This window comes from Pomacea canaliculata, linkage group LG2, assembly GCF_003073045.1.
Source record: "Pomacea canaliculata isolate SZHN2017 linkage group LG2, ASM307304v1, whole genome shotgun sequence".
Taxonomy (NCBI): domain Eukaryota; kingdom Metazoa; phylum Mollusca; class Gastropoda; order Architaenioglossa; family Ampullariidae; genus Pomacea; species Pomacea canaliculata.
In genome coordinates, this window is record NC_037591.1 from 25,220,545 (window position 1) to 25,240,037 (window position 19,493).

General features: G+C 38.9%; 1 protein-coding gene across 9 annotated transcripts in view; it reads left to right on the forward strand.

The window, feature by feature from the left end:
• The window catches only part of LOC112556493 (unconventional myosin-Va-like), a 58,585-nt gene that overhangs the window by 30,577 nt on the left and 8,515 nt on the right, over nt 1–19,493 (forward strand). For 6 of the 9 annotated variants that reach the window (XM_025225544.1, XM_025225546.1, XM_025225548.1 and 3 more), the window contains 11 exons: nt 975–1,164; nt 11,983–12,103; nt 12,685–12,708; nt 14,580–14,657; nt 15,204–15,297; nt 15,782–15,838; nt 16,694–16,846; nt 17,603–17,754; nt 18,437–18,526; nt 18,889–19,039; nt 19,303–19,445. In XM_025225544.1, coding sequence (XP_025081329.1) covers nt 975–1,164; nt 11,983–12,103; nt 12,685–12,708; nt 14,580–14,657; nt 15,204–15,297; nt 15,782–15,838; nt 16,694–16,846; nt 17,603–17,754; nt 18,437–18,526; nt 18,889–19,039; nt 19,303–19,445 — 1,253 coding nt within the window. The remainder of the gene's footprint in view (nt 1–974; nt 1,165–11,982; nt 12,104–12,684; nt 12,709–14,579; nt 14,658–15,203; nt 15,298–15,781; nt 15,839–16,693; nt 16,847–17,602; nt 17,755–18,436; nt 18,527–18,888; nt 19,040–19,302; nt 19,446–19,493) is intronic. The other 3 variants (XM_025225545.1, XM_025225553.1, XM_025225549.1) reach the window with 3 other exon arrangements.

Consider the following 19,493-nt stretch of genomic DNA (forward strand, 5'->3'; position numbering starts at 1 on the left):
TGAAGTGGCTTAGTCTTCTCTTATGCTTCTAGTGATGCATGCATATAAACATATACAGTGTATCAAAGTCACTGATGTCAATTTTCAGTCCACAGCAATGCAGTGATAGTCTTAGAAGAACGTGAGGTCGATTATTTCACTTGTTGCTAACATTGCACACCAGTAGTTTACACAGGCTCACCTTGACACCTAAACCACAGAATCACAGAATTCTATGTGTGTTGCCTCCACTCTACCACTGCTCCACTCCAATCCCCTCCTCCCAGAGTGCATTTTGAACTTTCTTACAGAAAATTCACAGAAGTAGTGTGTTCTTGTATGCACACATGTTTACTGTTATACTTTGTGATTATGTGTGTACCCATGCATTTGTACATAGGTGGTACAAGAAAAAGTTATTGTCAGCATAAAGGCTTAGCCAAAGTTACAAATTTGCAAAAATAATCACATCCACCAGCATGGTAGCATTCAAGAACAAAAGATCAAAATATATATATTTAAAAAAAGAAATTGAGATGTGGTTTCAAAAATCTTTATTGTGGTTGTTATTGGAATATTTAACATACTAATATTTGTGTTTAATGGCTTTCACAGATTTCAGTAGCTACATAGGCATATATTTCATACAGTACAAGTCTGTAATTTTTCCCCAGAAAGATAAAAATGTTGCTTCGTTTTGCTACAGTAGTTCAGCTCAAGGGAAAATTCATTTACCACTTCCCCACTCCTACTAAAGACTGCTCAGTCAGACTGCTTAGTGTTTAAATGTAAAGGTACCTATAACTGGATAATTCAAGGTGTATTTGGGGTTGTTGCTGTTCGAGGCATTTGAAAAAGTAAGGTACCCCCATCTTAACTGAAAAAATATGTTATCTCATTATAACTGAGAAAGTAAGGTATCAATACTGATCGGTTCTTATTCTGAAGACATGCCACTGAATCACCATTTAAACAGCCTTTGTTTAATATAACAGACCAGTTTGAGGCCATGACAGACGAGCTGGAGCGGCGGCGGGAAGAATGTCTGCAGCTGCGAGCCATGATGGCGGACCGCATGATCACCATGCACAGCATTGCCAAAGAGTCCTATGGGGGACAGGATGATATTGTAAATGAAGACAATGAACTGGAGATGGCCTACAAGACACAGAAAGACCTCAACAGGTTGGTGCATTTTTTTTTCTCTTTCCTTTTTAGTCTCTGTCAGGAGATGCCATGTCTGGGGGAAGAGATACCATGCAAGTGCAGGTCCAACTTGTCGTGAAGGAGTGTTTGTTTCTGTTTTCCTTTTTAGGAAGATCTCACCAAGTAAATATAATTCTCCTTTCAGAGTACAATGATGTGGGTTATTTTCAGTCTCCTTTCAGAAACTTGTGACCATGAAAAATATTGGGCAGATATCTTTTTTAAGTGTATTTGAGTCAAGTGTAAATGAAACCTGATGAATCTAAAAAATGTTGAAATCAAATACTGACCATAGTTGTTTGTATAGTGGATGTCTTTTGGCAGTCTAACAGCAGGCATAATTGAATGCTCAGCAGAATGTGTCTAATTAAGTAAGTCCTTCAGAATTGTTCATTAAAATTTTTTAATGTCTACATTTTTCCCAGAACATCAGTATTGTACTTGATGTCTGTTAGGTACAAAGATTTATTTGACTTATGGGTATGTTCGACACAGACTGAACAAATATGAATGATAATTGTCTTAGCTATTAAAAGAACCAGTTGACAGATTGTGTAAACTATGCCACAGATGTTCTTGTATAAAATTTGCTGTTTGGGGGAACTGCATTGTTTAAAGATTTTAAGGATATGACCATGAACACATGTCATGTTACAGAAAAGTCATGTCTGTAGTTGGGCACAACAGCTGGCTGATGTTAGCCAAGCATGCAGTTCTATGAGATGTCATACAAGTGTTAAGTAAGCATATGCTGCAGTTTTGCTAGCTCCCAGGTGTGCAACTCCCATAGGTGAACCACTTTATTATATGCAGGGCCCACTATCTTTAAACAATTTGTAATATGCAGACCACAAAGCCCTTCAAAGCAGAACCACTATAATATGTAAACCTGTAGAGCTGGGGTAGGGAATATTTTTTTCCTCCAAAGGCCATTTTGATATTTATATAAACATTTGCAGGGCATAAATAATGATCTACTTAAAAATTAGTCTGCTCTGGTTGGTCAAGCTATAGTTTCACTATTGTGTGTTAACACTTTTTCATCATGTACAATCCCAGCCTAGCACTGTTTTCCTCTGTCACCACAATCTACCTTTTCTTAATTAGACTGCGAAAACCATGCTCTGCTACTAAGAAAAACTTAGCAAAAAAAAACTGTTTGGAGTCTGTAAAATATATGTTTATAGCATAAAAGTTCCCAGAGGAAGACAGAGTATATCTTCCTAATGCACAATTTTCTGTGTGGTCGTGCATTTAAAGTACATTAATAATAATAATCATAACTCTTTAAGTACACATATACCTCCTCCTGATAGAGGATTTCATTGCTTTTACGAAGTGTCTACACACATATAGCACACCCAGACATGCTTGCACATGCAAAATAAATTAAACCTAAATAAATTTTTACCAGTCAAAGTTTGTTCATTTGCTCATCCTTTGGAAGTCCATGAAAAGATAATGCAGGCCTGAACTATACACTAAGATACACTGCAGTGTTAACGATCATTTTTTCATTGTATGAGCCAACATGGTCAAAGAATGCTCTGCGCATCAATAGCTGACATCAAACCAGACATGGTCTACCCTCAGCTTGGGGTGAAGGTCACATGCATGCATAATTCTGAGAGTTCGGTCCCTTCATCTAACATGCTGTGATTTGGATAAAAGTGTGAACCTTCATGTTTCAATGTGTTTCTGCTTCATTTTTCTCCCCTCTTATGTTTGGTAGCTGGATTTATCTAAAGTTATTTTGAAGAGTGAACTGTTTGGATCTATTGGCTGGATTCCACTCCACCCTGCTTCACTCGCTTTGGCATTGATCTTGAGTTGAAGTGCATAAATTAAATTGATGATCACCTTTTTGCAGTTTCATATGATAACATTTGTTGATATTCTTCAGATTTCTCAATGCATTCTCAGTATTCTCTGGAGTTGTTATCATTAAATCTACAGTGATCACCATTTACTGCTGGTATGCAGCAAGTCATTGCATCGTTAAATTCTTCATGCTACATCTTTGTAACTATTTCATGATCATGTTCAGCACAATGAGTTTGCCTTCGACTGAGATATTTTCTATATGAATTCTCAATATTCTCTAAAATCTTTCATATAGACCATGGGTAGCCGACAAGAAAAGTGTCTATCCTGTCATGTATTCATATGTTTCCTATCTGTAATGGATATGTTCTTTGCTTGTCCCGCAACATTTACATTATTGCATATATGCACCTGAACACAGAAAAGAACTGAGTGATGTTGAATTATATTTTCCAGAATGTTTGATGGTAGTAATAGCAGCAGTAAATTTGTACTAAGAGCAGAAGAAAGGAGGGACTTTGAAAAAGCACACACATGCATTTTTAACACATTCATGCATGAATGTGCATATTCTTCATCGCTTTGCTTTCCTCTCTTTGGTGCACTTTAATATATACTGACACTGAATTCAAGAGAGCAAGTCATTCTTCTTATAACAAAGAGCACAAAATCCTTCGTACTTATTCAAAGCCAAAGGATTAAGCTGATGTTCATCTCTTTGCAAAATTCACGCACTGCATCTTCAGGTGCTGGCTGTTTCTGTTAATACGAGAAGCCCATGTGACATTTCATCATGAAGCTGTCAGGGTGTCAGCTAGAGGGAGCAGTGCAGGAATGGAGCTTTTCCAAACAAGGCAAAAGGTTATTTCAGCCTCCACAAACAGTGGCCCTGCCAGCGCTCCTTTAATCCTCGTCACAAGCCAACCTCAGAATTGTTAATGGGGGAGGGATTGCTTTGCAAATTTCACCTTCATCACCCCTCTCTTTCTGCTTGCTTGCTGTCTTAAAACATGTGCCCTCAGTGTTAAGTATGCATATGTTTGTGTAATACTGTTTGGTGTAAGCACTGAGAAGAGAGACTAGTGAGGGGAGTCTCCCCAGTCTGGTATTAGTTCCCTTTACTGAGGCTGACAATAGCGTTTCACAGCAAGGAGGAATATGTAGTAGTTATACATTTTCAGGAAAGCTGTTGACCAGTGTGTTAATATGAAGTGGGAGGAAGAGAAGTGGGGAGAGAGAGCTTAAGTGAGAGAAGGAACTCTGGCAGTGACCAGAGCCGAAACAGCTTCCACAGAACTAAGTGCAGAATGCATCTCATCACTTTATGTGAATTTACATACACTCCCCCACCTTTGTCATTACAGAAACTGATGAGGCTTAATTGTACAGGTATGTATGCGTAACTATACATAACAACCAGGGAGAAGTTCCCAGTTCACCCAGGGTCCCCGGTTTCCTTCATTTACCTTAAATACATCAGTTTTCCAGCTTTTCAACAAAAAAGCAACCCTAATCTACCTTAAATCTAAACATCAACTCTAACCTTTCACCCATATAGTTCCTCAGGTTTCTCTAAAGGTGCACAGAGAGAGATTTGTTGTGGTTTTAGCTTTCTGTAGTTTTAGTGCAATCATTTGAATTTCACGAAAGGGCAAACTGTGCAAATGACAAGAGGCAGCTATGCTCTCCATTCTAAGCCAGCCAGTTTCTGCCATTCACACATTAATGGTGTGTTCAGTAACAAGAACTGAACAGGACATTCTAAACAGCCCTACCAAAAGACTTGTCATGTCAGACATGTCAACAATAGTTATAAACAGTGGTAGTGTGGATGAACATTGTCATTAAAAGACATAATCAAATGAGCAGCAAATATCCAAGGTGTATAGCTAATGTCCCTATCCCTACCAGTACTCTATGATAACATTGATTCAGTCAACATCCATTGTCAAATATTAGACTTGTACAAGCTTGGTGAGAGATCTTTCAGTATGACTTTGAGGACAAAGTCAGTGACCCAGAAAAGTCAGACTTTTTGCACCTGTTGTTTTATTGGAGAGATTAACTGGGAAAGAGATGTAGATGATGCCTGCTTCAGTGTGGATGACCAGTAGTCACACGGAACAGGTAGAATTGCAGGCATAATTCTGAATATTGGTCTTACGGAGTATATGTGACATACTTAAGTGTATTTTTATCACGCAGATCAGCTAATCTGTGTGTTTAAAGCTTGCTCTTTCTGTGCAAGCTCTGATTTCAAAATGACACATGACACTCATTTATAATCGTTGCGGGCATTTATTTTGTTTCATTTTTTTCCTTTTCAACCTAAGTTCCATTCCAAAAGCTGATCTGTTATGGGTTAGTGTGTTTTCACCATTCATACTTTGCAACTACCAGTAGGCACCAGAGGAAGTTGAGATCACTTCATGTCCCCATTTCCCTCATGAAGGGACAACTTGCACAGGTATTTATGGATAAAATAAAAGTTCTCACCTCCCACATACACACCATGAACTCATGCATGCCTTGTTCCCCTGCAGACATTTTGAGAAGTTATCGTTAAGTTCATAACCTGACAAGTTTTGTAGGTGCTGTCGCCTGAGGGGGAAAGAGTGAAGCGTGGGGGGAATTGTTTGTAGGGCTATGTATCATTCATCCCAAGCTCAGTGGGAGTTGAAAAAAGCCTGCCCCGATCAAGTAACTCTGTTGTGGCCCACTTGAGTCACCGAGAAAGCGATCTGTGGAAGCTTGGTGGGTGGTGTTGGTTACAAACTTTTCCGTCATGTGAAACCTGTCTTCACTGATGATCCAGAATCCTCTCGCAGTCACACTAACATGCTGATTACCACCTCACCTCATTATTCCCTACCTTCTCATTTGTCGTCAAATCAATTTTTATGATCATATGCAGGCAAGAACATTTGTACCTAGATGTATAAATAGTGACTGTCTCTGGTGGGCCACATTGAAAGCTGGTTCTAGAGTCTATAGACACTTCATTCTCGAAACAAACATGCGCTTCTGCTTCGGCCAGCCGTGAAACAAAATTGAACAGAGTGTCAAGGAAAGGTACGCAGGACAGGTGTATCAATATGTTAACCTTGCATTGTAAGTACCTGCCGCCCCCTCGAGCGGGTGAAGTAATGGCAGTGACAGCCGCCACACACCATGACGCGGAAACACTCAGCAAGATGGGTGCTCGATAGGGGCGGGGTAGGAGACAGGCGACAAGTCTTTCACACTTACACGCACGGTACCGTTGACCCAGCGGCAAATACGCAGGCAGTACGTACACTGTACAGCGTGGCGCACGGTAAATCCGCTGAAGCACGTATTTCCGTCCACCAGTCTTATCGCCCTCGTCAACAAGGGACAGGGGCGTAGAGGACGCCCTGCTGCGGATGACGATAAGCGGGCTGTCGCGGTGTGTGACGACACACGTCAGCGGTTAGAATCACAACAACGCGGATGCGTAGATCGCTGCGTATATGTGTGTGTAGGGGAGGAGGGAGGGAGGGGTGAGTGAGTGGTGGTCGAAGGAGAAGTGTAGCACGTGAACGTACACGCTCCAAGTATCCCTGACAGGGCCTCGCCAGGCATTCCTCGCATGCGACACAGGTACAAAGACAGGCGCAGGACGGTGGCAGACGACGGGACGGGTGCAAGGAGGAAGGAAGTAATGCACTGGCTATAGGAGGTGGGGGGACTAATCGCGGCGAGGATCACAGAACTCCTCAGACTTTGTTTTGCTCACCCCGCCCCACACCCACTCATCCCCAACGGTTGTGTCGTCGCGTTTGTCGACGATGTTGCGACCAGTTGCGTGCACGGGGCGCAGCGGCATTGCGGTGGGACCGTGCGGTCAGCGGAGACTGGCCGTCAGTGTTCAGTTCCCTGGCCTGTGAGGTGTGTTCTTCTTACGCCTGTACCCAGTGCGGAGCAGTGTCTCGGCTGTTCAAGGAGTGTATATACAGTGCAAGGAGTGTAGACGCTCACACATACGCCCACCCACCCGACGCTAGAAAGCACGGGTGGTTTGGGGTTAGGAAACTTTTGGAAAAGAGGAGTTTCTGTCTGGAGTGAACATCATGTGAGCACTGACGAGAAGTGTGCCGTTTAACTGGAGGAGCAGGGTGACGAGGAAAGTGATGTGTTCGTCGCCGTGTAGTTGAGGTGGACGTATGTATGTGTTGTACACAGAGAGCGTTAGGCGCTGGCTTGATTGAGAGCAATGATACTCACCGCAGGTATTGAATCAGCAACAGAGGGGAGGAGATAGTTTACTGGCCGTATCTGATGGTTTTTGACACATCTTTCTCAGACATTCTTGAAACATGCACGCATTCGCGCGCGTACACACACACACAAAGCATGTGCAGGAAAAATATAGTGTCCAAATATTTCGTTGACATAAGATGCAGAAAAAAACCAGTTGCGAAGTCGGGTATCGTAATAATGATGATTTTATGTATTGAGTGTCATTTGGCTATGGTGGCACATCTTGCTATGTTTTATGATTGTAAGGAGTTAATATTGTCGTTTTGTTAGGGAAGAGAGAATATGGCATTCTGAGGTTATGAAATAGGATTAGAAATAGGTGTACTGAAATATCAAACCTTCAACAACAAAAAAATGATCACAACTCAAACTTTTGACTGAAAAAAGTATTCGTTGCCAAAGACCAATATTTAAGAATTTCAATTAAAATACACACCATGGAAGATAGAAATAACTAGTATCACCTGCAGGCAGTAGAAAGCTTTTCAGTTAACCTTCGTAGTAACATCACAGTAGAATGCAGCTTTTATTTCTTTCTTCCATACCTTTAGGTTGGGATGGGGATGGTTCTTGTCAGCTTTTGTACAGAGTAAATACTCCATCCTAAGGCTTTGCCCCATCTTTGGCAGGTTAGTGGATCGTGGGGTGAAGATGCAAACACATTGAAGAGTTAGTGGGGAAAATGTAAAGAATCCACTCAGCTTCAGGGCACATTCATGTGTAAAGAGGTGTGGGGAGTACAGTCAGTCCTGTCATTCAGATCAGCTCGTTAAATATTCAGTACAGCCTAGCTGTCTCTTTTGTCTCTTCTCTCTTTCCTGTTGTTTTCAGCTTTGTTACCTGGGGCTGGGTTAGGGAAGAGTTAGCCTTTTCATTTTTTGGCAGCAGCAGAATATAGGCAAAATCATGTGTTTAGAGAATTTTTTGTAGGGACCTAGGGTTATTGTTGATTTGAGGGTCATACTTCAGGTTGTGTAGGTGTGGATATTGTGTGGTTCTGTGAAAGACTTGGTCCAGGAAAGAGTATCATTTCAGTGAGCTACTTTAGTGTGCAATAATCTTACAAATAAAGAATGTCCCTTTCTCTCATTTCTTATTGCACTGTTGCTGACTCAGCATAAAATGTGAATAACCATCCATATTCTTTTCTTGCTATCCTTTTGTTTCAGATTCATTTTTTTTTCTCTTTCCTGTTCTTTATTGCATCATTTTATGTTTCTTATTTTCTCTCTGTTTTCTCTTCTTTTTGAGCATTAAAATTTTTTAGCGTGGTATAGATTCTTTAGTGTTTTGTGATTTTATGCAGCAAGCAACTCAAACATGGCTGGATTACCTCCCTTCCCTGTTCATGTACATGGTCAGGCTGGCAATGTATCTGTTCCATCAAGTGAGCAGTCAGAGACAAATAATGAAAAGGAGAGGTTTGAGAAAGAAATCTCCATTACAAATGATGAAAATGAGGCCCTCTCCTGGTCAGTACAAAAAGCTAGATCTCCTCGGTCTAGTCATTACATGCTGACTTTTGAAAATGGCTTCCAGGATGATTCAGATCCAGAAATTGAGGAAATAACAAAACCTTTAGAAAGGATCAGTGATCAGAACAGTAATATTGTACAGAAAAATGAATGCTCTGAGTTTACTAATGACAAGATATCTTCAACAAGTATGACCAGAATTATAGGAGTGGGAAGTCTTTCAATTGAAGCATTTTCTTCTAGTGATGCAGAAAATACTGATGTATTTTCTCTGGATGGTGACTTTGTAGAAAGGTCATCAATGCATGGCTTTCAATCGCGGACCAGCAACTCGGATATGGAAGGTGAGAGCAGTGGTGACCAGTTGGAGTCAGGAGATTTTCTTCAGATGGATGACCATCGTCGTCACTCTGTCCGACCAGGCACGCCGACCGTGTCAGGATATCAGTCTGAGATTTCTGTAGATGGACATCAAGACTCTGAGCCAGAAACTCCTATCCTAAAATTCAAACCTCTGTCTGGCTCCACAACTGCCATGTGTGGATCTGTGGAAAGCCTGACTCCAAGCATCAATGAAGTTCAGTTGCGGCGGCAGAGGTTTCCATCCACAGAACATGTCATGGGACCACCACCAGTGGAAAGTTTCTTTGGGCCACTGCATCGGAGGCGAGCTTTTCATGGAAGCATGAACAAGTTGCCTGCAAGTGCTGTGCAGGCCTACCACAGCATGTCATGTGTTTCTGACGATGAGTGTAGCAGCAGCGGAATGCAAGGGCCTCGCTATGGCAAGGTGGGACCAAGCCATCGTTGGTCATTGGCATCTTCTGGTACCACAGCTCTTGATGAGGTTAGGTAAGATACATGAGCTAGTGTAAGCACGCAAGTTGTTTAAGGTGTCGCCTTTTTGGCGGTAGTTATTGCACATGATTTTTAAAGAATAAGGAGGAAATGTGTTATTGTAAACACATGCACTCATACATATCTAGTTACAGTTTGCTGATGTAGCAGACACGTGTCATCAGTACAGGGATGATCAGCTGTTCTGGAATCAGATCTCATCTTGGGCATACTGTCTTTTCTATGCTTGTTGCATCAGTTCACAGAGCCAGTTGTTTGCCTTGATACAACATTAATAACTGGCTGGGGGAAAACAGTTTCCTATATTTCTGCCCCTCTCCCTTCCCCAACCAGTAAACATACCCTCACATGTTCACTCATACACCCATTAATCTGCTTACCTGTATGTACAACCTGTATGCTTTCACACATTCTGTTGTTACCTGACACATAATGCAACTGGAGCACCTCCATTGTGCGACACTAAATGACCATCCTTATAAAAGTATGATGTCCTTGGTGTAATTGAGGACAAGGTTATTATTTATTTATTTTGGAAGATATTTTGTCTGCGTCCTTGCTGTCAATAGTAGCTCTCATGCATTTTTATAACCAGACATGCACAGTGGAAGAGGGGGTGTTAGTGAGGAAGAGAGAATACATAAGGGTTTATTCCTCCAGCTGCAGTACCTGACCACATACATGAGTGTATAATTACTTCATTTTTGATAATAAGTTATAGCATTGTCATTCATGCAGAACCACAAACCCTGCTTGTCTTGATCCGAAAAACTTAAAAAATGTTGTGAATCAATGAACAAAAAGGTATTTATTAATTAACATTCAAATTAAGCAATATATTTACACATTAGCTTCTCTAAAGGTGTCCCAGTACCATCTGTTGTTTGTACTTCAGTATCCCACACAGTGCTAGTGTCTCTTGTTATGTCAGAATCCACTCACACATACAACATCCACTTAGGCAGTTGTTACCAACGCCCTCAGGCTGCAAGTTTATTGCTGCCTTCCTGTTTCTACTGTCATGCTGTGGTGATCCTTCCCTGGCAGTTGGCTTTGCCGCCCTGATAAGCCCTTCTTATGGATAAATTTTGTGTTTCTGCAGCTCAAGCACTCTAGCTTTCCTTCCGAGCGCTAACCACCCTCTACAAATAATAATCTTCATCCTGGCACTTTACATGGCTGTGGTTGCTAACTTCTATGACCCTTTGTCCAGCTGACTTAAGTGATAAAATACTCATCAGCATACCTAACATAATGACAATGACCTTAATGAAAGCGTTACATTTTATTAACCTACCAGCATCTGTGAGTATTATTTCTTATTAGCCTGTAATACACAGCTAATTGTAATGGTCATACCTTTAAGACTATTTACTCACTCAGACTACATGTATATCTGCATTCACATCTTTGCATGCAAGTGTACACATGGACACATTCCAGTCCACATTTCAACAATCAACTTTGTAGCATTTGCCACTTTTATTTATATATATTTGGAAGTAGAAAAGGAACATTATCTTTGATAATATTCTAGATATTAATTTAAATTGCAAGGCAGATCAGTTGCTGCTTTGCCAGGTGCTTATAAGTAGTTTGGACAAAATTATTTTTGTTGTTTGCAGTTGTTGTGGGGGTTTGGTGGGGGAGATGTATGTGAAGGTTGAAGATCAAAGTCATCCATCAATACTTGTGTTTAACAAGCATCCTGCTCTCAGCTGGAGCTTTTTGTATACCTTATTAAAGTCATTAGTCACACCTGTCATTGCTTTATTAAACCTAAGGTTGCATTATGACATTCTGGATATGAAAAATGATATTACAGCAACACCATCTTTAGTGAACTCTGGAAAAGGTGGAACACAATAGTTAGAAAGACAGTGTGTTGACACAAACTATGTGAAAAACGCAACAGAAACCAATGGAAACCATTGCCAGAGTGCGAGTTCTCAAATCCACAAAGTTCTTGTTAATAAATTATTACTCCTCAAAACACAGTGTGGCATGCAGGGGTTGGGGGAGTAAGCAGAAAAAGCAATGGAGAATACACCTTACAGAACTACAGAAGTTTATAGACTGGAAGTAAAGATGGATGTGGGAAAAAATATGTTCAAGAAAAGGACAGAATGGTTGACATTGCTTTTGGCATGTGTCAAAGACAGCTACGAATGCAAGTTTTTGGACAAAGGAGGAAATAAAGAAAATTGTAATCAATCTGTTGCTGGAGTTGCAAAATGCAAAGTGGTAAGAAACACAACATCTGATTTTTGAAAAGTAGTTATAATTTAGCAACTTCTGTACTCAGATGAGTTCTCTTTTGCAGTTATGCTGGTAATGATTGTTTGCAATTTATTTGCAGACTCTTACAGAACCAGCTAGAGAACGTGGAGAAGGAACTGAAAAGAAAAGACAAGGCATACCAGCAGGAACTGGTAGAACTTCGTAAAGAAAATGAACGCCAACAAAAGCTTATCGGACAGGTTTGTACTCAGACATATTTTTGACATAATGGATTTTGTAACTGGAGTCTGTTCAGAAAGGGCTTATGCATTTAAAAATGTGAACATTTTTATGTGATATAGGTAGAAGGTATTTCGTCATAACCACGGTGTAATTTATTTTCTGACATGCATGAATAGCATGGTGTAGCGACCAGCGAATCTGTCTTTATAGCTATTATTATTTCTTTGGCCATTCAGGAAATTTGATTCTTATACTCCAAATTTTCTGACAGCTGTGTAAACTGTTAGATGTCTTTTACACAGGCACTAAAGCATTGTTTTTTGTTGTTGGTTTTTTTTTTTCTTAGCAAAGTCTATATAAAGCTTTCCTTAAAAATCATAAGCCTTAAAGTTTCAGAAATTTCTTTATGCCATCTGTTTATAGTTTGATGTGAAAAACCATTAGATGTCACAAAGTGTCATTTTTGTGACACAGGAGCCAGCATTAAATTATTGGCAAAGCATTATTTATGGATTATGTGATTGCGAACAGTGGATTCTGTAGATGTACTTTAATGGTCATAAAGCATGACAATTAATACTTAATGACATTTTTGCAGCAAAGAAGACAGTTAAAGAGAAATGTGGGTAATTTTTGACTTGGCAGAAATTAAACAAATTTTCACCTGCATGCCAGTGAGCATTCAGATGTTTTGGCTAAAAAATGAAATGGGGCAACGTTAGCATACATGGGCATGTTGTGGGTTGTTGAAGTGTAATGATAATGCAGCATGGTTGTGCAGCTTCTGCAATTACTACATAGCTTAGCTGTTGTCAGGGCAGTAAAGAAGGCATCTGCCAGAGGCTTTTGACTTGCCATCAGATTTATTTTTTAATCCTACATTTCCTTTAGTACTTGTGAATGCATGAAAATCTAAGAATTCATGTCTAAAACTCCAAAGTGAATCTTATGTTAGTAAACTCATATGTATCCAGAGAATTTAACATGCTTCGTGACTGAACTATATTCTAAAGATGCTAGAAACATTCAGTGAAGAATGTAACTACTACAGAAACCAGCTCTAAGTACCTGTTGACTTGCATTCTAACTCATTTAGTGTCAAGGAGTAAATTTTCTTTCATGTTATTTATGTAATTTTTTTTCTACTCACCTATAATATGTAGCTTCTTTAGAAAAATAGAAGAGAGGCACTTACGTAGAAAACTTGTTGCATGGACATTTTTGGTAGATTTGATTGTCTGCAACAAAAAGAGTTCAGAAGAAGTCTTAAACTCATCCTTGTGCTGTATTGTGTGAAGTGGAAGCAAATTAATGGCTGGACATTCTGCATGTCAACATAAATAGTGTTTTGTGCCAGTTCTTTACCATTTGAATGAAATCTGGCCAAATCATGACGAGGAGCTTTTCTTTCCATAATTGCTTTGTTATATTAGTTTCATACTTTAGTATCTTGACAGTTTGCAATTAGCCAGCTTAGGTCCTTCTAGTTCTGAAGATAAGCATCAAGTGATGTTTATGCTCTTACAACAGGTATTGCACAGAAAGAGAGAGAAAATCAGTTCCAAGATTTTCTTGAAAGAGTTAGCCTGAAATTGTTATGGTTTAAGACATCTGTGCTCCCATGCCTTAGGAATGTCAGGCACTATCCATTATGCTACTACACACCTCAAAATGCACTATCAAAAGCTGTGAAGCTTTTGAAGGAAGTGTTCATAGCAGAAGAACACATCCCACTGATCCAGACGTAATAGACCAATTTAAGACAAACATGACTTGTAAAAATATGTTATTAATATTGCATGGAATGTGAACATTTTCCACACAACCTAAAACAGTTTACCACGAAAAGCATCTTGGAGTTATGCAAGTAGCAAATATCATTGCACAGTTGTTTACTATTAATTTCATAATTTATATCCTTCACTGATGCACTGTACTAACAAATTTTCCATTTAAAAAAAATTTCTCTGCTGCCCTTAAAAACAATTTTTTATACGTATCATTTGTGTGTGTGGTTATAAATAAATGAGCAGAACATTAGTACTGTTTTACAGAGAATAGTTTTTTAAATATAAAATCAGTAATGTTATGCTATGGGGAGAGAATATTAAATATTTTAAGCAGAGCACTTCACAGAAATATTCAGTTCATTTCATGCTTAGTGCATTAAGGTGCATGTAGATGTTTAATTTTATTTGATGCATGTTGAGAAATATTTTAAAATTGCCAGTTTTTAATTTGACACTCTCCAGTATTGTTAAAAGGGTTTTTCATAAACTTTTATTTTTAACAAAAAATATTGTGTCAAACCCTTAAACCACTGTTACCAAATGTAGATTTTGGGTGCGTGTGTGTGTGTGCGCACGCACTTTGGGGGCTTATGTTATAGTCACAGTCATTTATTTAGTCAGTCTGTGATCAAAAGGTATTACATGTTTAAGCGTCAAGTTTTTCGTCACTGAAAACCAATTGGTTGTTTTGTTTTTTTTGCAGAGCCTCACCTTAGGCCCTGAAGCCAAGATAGAAGCAACAATGCAGCATGAGATTACCCGTATGACAGCAGAAAATCTGGTAGGTCATTGCATACATTGAGTACATGAATTTTAAGGGCTATTCTGCCATCAGCAGCTTCAAACCGTTAAAACAGTCTGAGGACATTAATTCCAAGCTTAATGCAATAAAGACAAGCTTCTCAAACGTTGTCCATCTAAACTGCTTAAATTTTTCTGCTGTCGCCATTATACAGGGATGCAGAGGTTTCAAGCAAAAGCAGTGTTGGTGGGAGGGTGGAGTAGATGTTACCACATTATAATATTACTAAATTTGCCATACAAATACTGACATTTTCAGGTCCTCCCACCTCAATATCCATAAATGCATGCACACATGTGCACAAATGTTTTTTTTATTATTATTAATTTGTCTGCTGCAGGTCTTTAAAAGACAACAGGGAACTTTAAAAGAAAACCAGGGAGATAATCGGTAGTTTCTAGGTTTATGCATGCTATAAAAAGACAAATAAAAAGCACTGCATTTTCTCCTGCCATGTGGTTTTTGGTCTGATTTTCCTCCCGCTTTTGGAGTAGTGACACCTTGGAAACCTGTGTCTTGTTTCAGGATCTTCGAGAGACAATAGATAAGCAGTCAGAGCAGATTCGCAAATTGAAGAAGATGTTAAAAATATATGCCAAGAAGCTCAAAGATGGAGAAGGTGAGCAAATTGATGCCTTCTCTTCCTTCTTTTTTTTTTGTTTGCTTCAGGCCAGATTGGGATGGTGCCTTTTTTATGCCACTCTTGCTTCTGTTACATATTCAAGTTCTGTCAAGACAAGAGATTATTGTGCTATATATATATATATAAAGAATAAAGAGTGTGAAGAAAAGAAATTGCTTTAAATAAATCAAACATTGCCAAACACAGGAGATATATCAAATAATTTTGTTTATCTCTTCCTGTGGTAGAAAAATGGAGTGGGCTTAGATATATTTTTAGTAGTCAAGCAGTCCTAGTAACTATGTCCCTCTGCAGACAAATCACTGAGTTGCCATTAGGAACAAACAATTCAGACAGTTGCCATTTACGAACAGTGAGCCATACTTTGGTTCATATGTGGCATGCGAAGTGTCTTATTTAAAGGGATGAGTCTGCATGGATTAATGAGTGTGAATGTTTGTGTACATGCATGGACTCCCAGGACTACCAGCGCGATGGAGCTGGATGACAACCTCTGTCTCAGTCACTTCTGAGATTGGTAACAGGCTGTCCTCTGCCCTTTGTTGCTGTTAAAGAATGGAAAAGTTTAAGTTAAAATTAATATCTGTGTGATATAATTTTTTTAATACTGATCAGCCATTTTTAGAAATTGTAAGTTCTTATACTTTTCTTATAATTTGTAGATTCAGTTGGTTTTTTTTTTTTACCCTGCATTATAAATTGTAACTTGCATGTTCATCCAGCATTTTTATTATTTGAATCTGTGTTTTCTTGTAATTTGAACTTTAGCATGTAGTCATAATATATCCATATAACTTGTCCTAAATGTAATGTAAGCATGCATAAAGTATTGGAAGTAAAATTTTGTTAACCAAATATTTTAGCACTCATTTGGTTTCACCTAATAAATAGTTCTTTTGATGTTTGTTATAGTTTGCTTCCATTCTTTTTTTGAAAGTTTTTTCCTGCCTCTGGCAGGCATTAAGTCTTGGCTCTAGAATGCATGCAATTTTTTATTGCACATCAAAGATGCCATAGTTAGAATAAATTCTGTTGTGGAAACAGTAGAAGAGATGAAGATTTGAGCATCTGAGGACAGGAAACAGACCAAAACATTCTTAAATTACTGTCATTTGTGTATAATTGTGACTTCTCAACAGTAAACTTATTTCAGAGGTGCATTTTATTGCTTTTAATATTCATGCTTTACATTTCATAAAGCCATATTTTAAAAATCCAAAACCTGACCCAAATTTAAAATAATGGCTAAGAGTTTTTCAAAGGTGTTATTTGTAACTATACTCTTTGACAGTTGTTGTGACAGGCTTTGTTTGATCATCTTTTGCATTAACACATGCAGTCTCAGCTGTTTTACTGTATTGTCTCCTTTCAGCGGCAGAAATTGCAGCGGAGTTGGAGCAAGATGAGAAGGACAAAGGGGGAGCAACCATGGGTGCCACGGTCAAGCTGCGTGAACGGACCTACATGGGCATGTTTGAATACAGGAGGGAAGACGAAGGAGCATTAATCAAAAATCTCATCCTGGGTACACAGTTTTTTCATACTGTCAGTAGAATGTGGCAGCATTGTATCCCTCTTGATTACCAATCTTGATTACTCTGTTATTTACCTATGATGGTGTCCGCATGTCTTGAATGACATACACACTGTTTATGTAGATAATATTGCTAGACATCAGAAGCTTAAAAGAAGATAACCTCTGTCCTTACATTTAAATTCTCCATTTATCTACCTTTAGGAACTGTAACCGTGTAAAAATGTCTTTTTTTAGCAGATGTCTTTTTCTGTTTGGCTCCAGCATGTTACAGGCGCTGTCCAGTAGTTTTTAATCAGTGAAGTAAATACTTTGTATGTGTGCAATTAAATGTTTTATAATTGGAAAAAAGTGTTCTTTGGTGTCATCATATTTGTCTTGTTAGTTATTTATTATATTCATTGGTATATACCACTTTTTTCTTGCACTACTTGCTTGCATAAGTAGCACTCAGTTGGTTTACTTAGTAGAGAAGACTGACACTTGTACAGAGATGGAAGTATCTTTTTGGTGGCTCCAAAATAAAAAGACAAGCAAAATGAAGCAAAAGTCTGTGTATATGGAAGGCAAAATGTGTAGTTATGGGTGATGTCATGGAATCTAGAGCATTCGAACAAAGCACTTGGAGGCTGATCTGTATATTTTAATGATAATGCCTGAGCTATTTTATAGTCTTTAGTATTAAATGCTTTTGCTTCAGAATCTCTTTATAATGCCCTTGCCTTGTTGAAATTTTTCCTTGTGCAGAACTGAAGCCGAAAGTGGCAGCTGGCTTAATCCCTGGTCTTCCATCTTATGTGCTTTTCATGTGCGTTCGCCACACAGACTATATCAACGATGATGACAAAGTCAAAGCCCTCCTGACTGGTACTATCAATGGAATAAAAAAAGTTGTCAAGGTAACTATTAGAGCTATTAATTTTCCTACCTAAAGCAAAAGTAAATATCTAATATTATCGAGGTAATGTCAGGGAAGATAACTTCATCTGCTAAAGCAGAAGTTGTACCTGCTGTGTCACCTTACCTGACATTACCTAGATGTCAAGAGGTCAGAGTCTGGCTAATAGTTTAGGGATATTTTAGAATGAATGCTTTGGATAGATGTGCATGTTAACAGCAGAAAAAAAAATAAAAAACATTGAAACTTTCAGGTTTTGGGAACAATTTTTTTCTTTGGGAGTAAGGTTATGCGAAAGGAAGAGATTATCTATTCAGATTCGATTCAGATATGCAGTTAAAATGTTTAAATTGATGAAAACAGTGGAAGTTATTTGTCTGCTGTCCATGAAAATGATTTTCTTTGATTATAATTACTTAGCATTACCTACCCCTTTTGCATTATCCTTTTTCCTTATGTTGTTTTCTGTTGTTAGTGGTGCTAGTGTCTACACACCTGGGAGTCTTGTTTTTCACCCTTTCTAAAATAATAATCTCTCGCCATGATATAACCTTAGTTGCTGGCACAGTGTAAAACAACCAACCAGTCATAACCAACCATGATTACAATTACTTCCTGTTAGAAACTGTTAAATGTCTTGACCATCATAATTGTTAATTGAATTCCTCTTGGTTTCTTCACAGAAGCACACTGATGACCTGGAGAGGGTAACCTTGTGGCTGGCAAATACGTGTCGACTGATGCACACTCTTAAACAGTACAGTGGTGACAAGGTGCGATTGAAAGATTTGGCAAAACCTTTTTCATTCAATATGCCATGCATTTAGTCTCTTCTTCTTTTTTTTTTTTGGGGGGGGAGGTGAATATAAGATGGAATAGTATTTAATACTCAGATGATAGTGAAGTTGTTTGCATCTGAAAGATTATGTGTTGTGTGGCTCAAATGATGGTTGTTTGGTTGCATATTTCTTGTATGCACACTTTAAAGTAAGACTAGAGTTGTGTGAAGGCTAAACAATGCTTGTAAGTAGCACCTGTGTATAAGCATGTACAAATGCATCACTCACTTAAATCAGCGCCTATAAATGTCTGCAGAAAATTCCTAAATTTAGAATGTCACCTTGTCTGATTTCAGCAATTTCAAGTCGACAACCAGCCCAGGCAGAATGAGATGTGTCTCCGTAACTTTGACCTATCAGAGTACCGTCAAGTGTTCTCAGACCTAGCCATCTGGATTTATCAGACCCTTATTAAGTTCATGCAGGAGCTACTTCAGCCCAGCATTGGTAAGTCAGAGTTTATGGAGAAGTCTGCCTTTAGTGGCATCTGATGATTTAATGTTCCAACATCCATATTTTATAGGTAGGCTGAATGCCAAACACAGCAATGTTTGCAGTATTAAACCAGCTTTTTAGCTATGTCTACCTATCTACTCATAATAAAAGCCCCCAATAGTTGATACACAGAGATTTTTATTGTGAAATATTTTTTTATTAGGACATCGTTTGAGAAGCCATACTTACAATTTCCTCTTTGTAAATGGTTGTAGTGCCGGCCATCCTTGAACATGAAGCCATCGCAGGTCTGACAGCCAGCAAACCTTCAGGACTACGTGGTCGGTCTTCCAGCAATGCGAGGGACCTTGATGATGGCAAAGAGGATGCACACTCGCTGGATGCTTTGATGCGCACGGTGAGTGTGATAAAATAAATAGCAGCACACTTGCTTAACTGCTGCTGT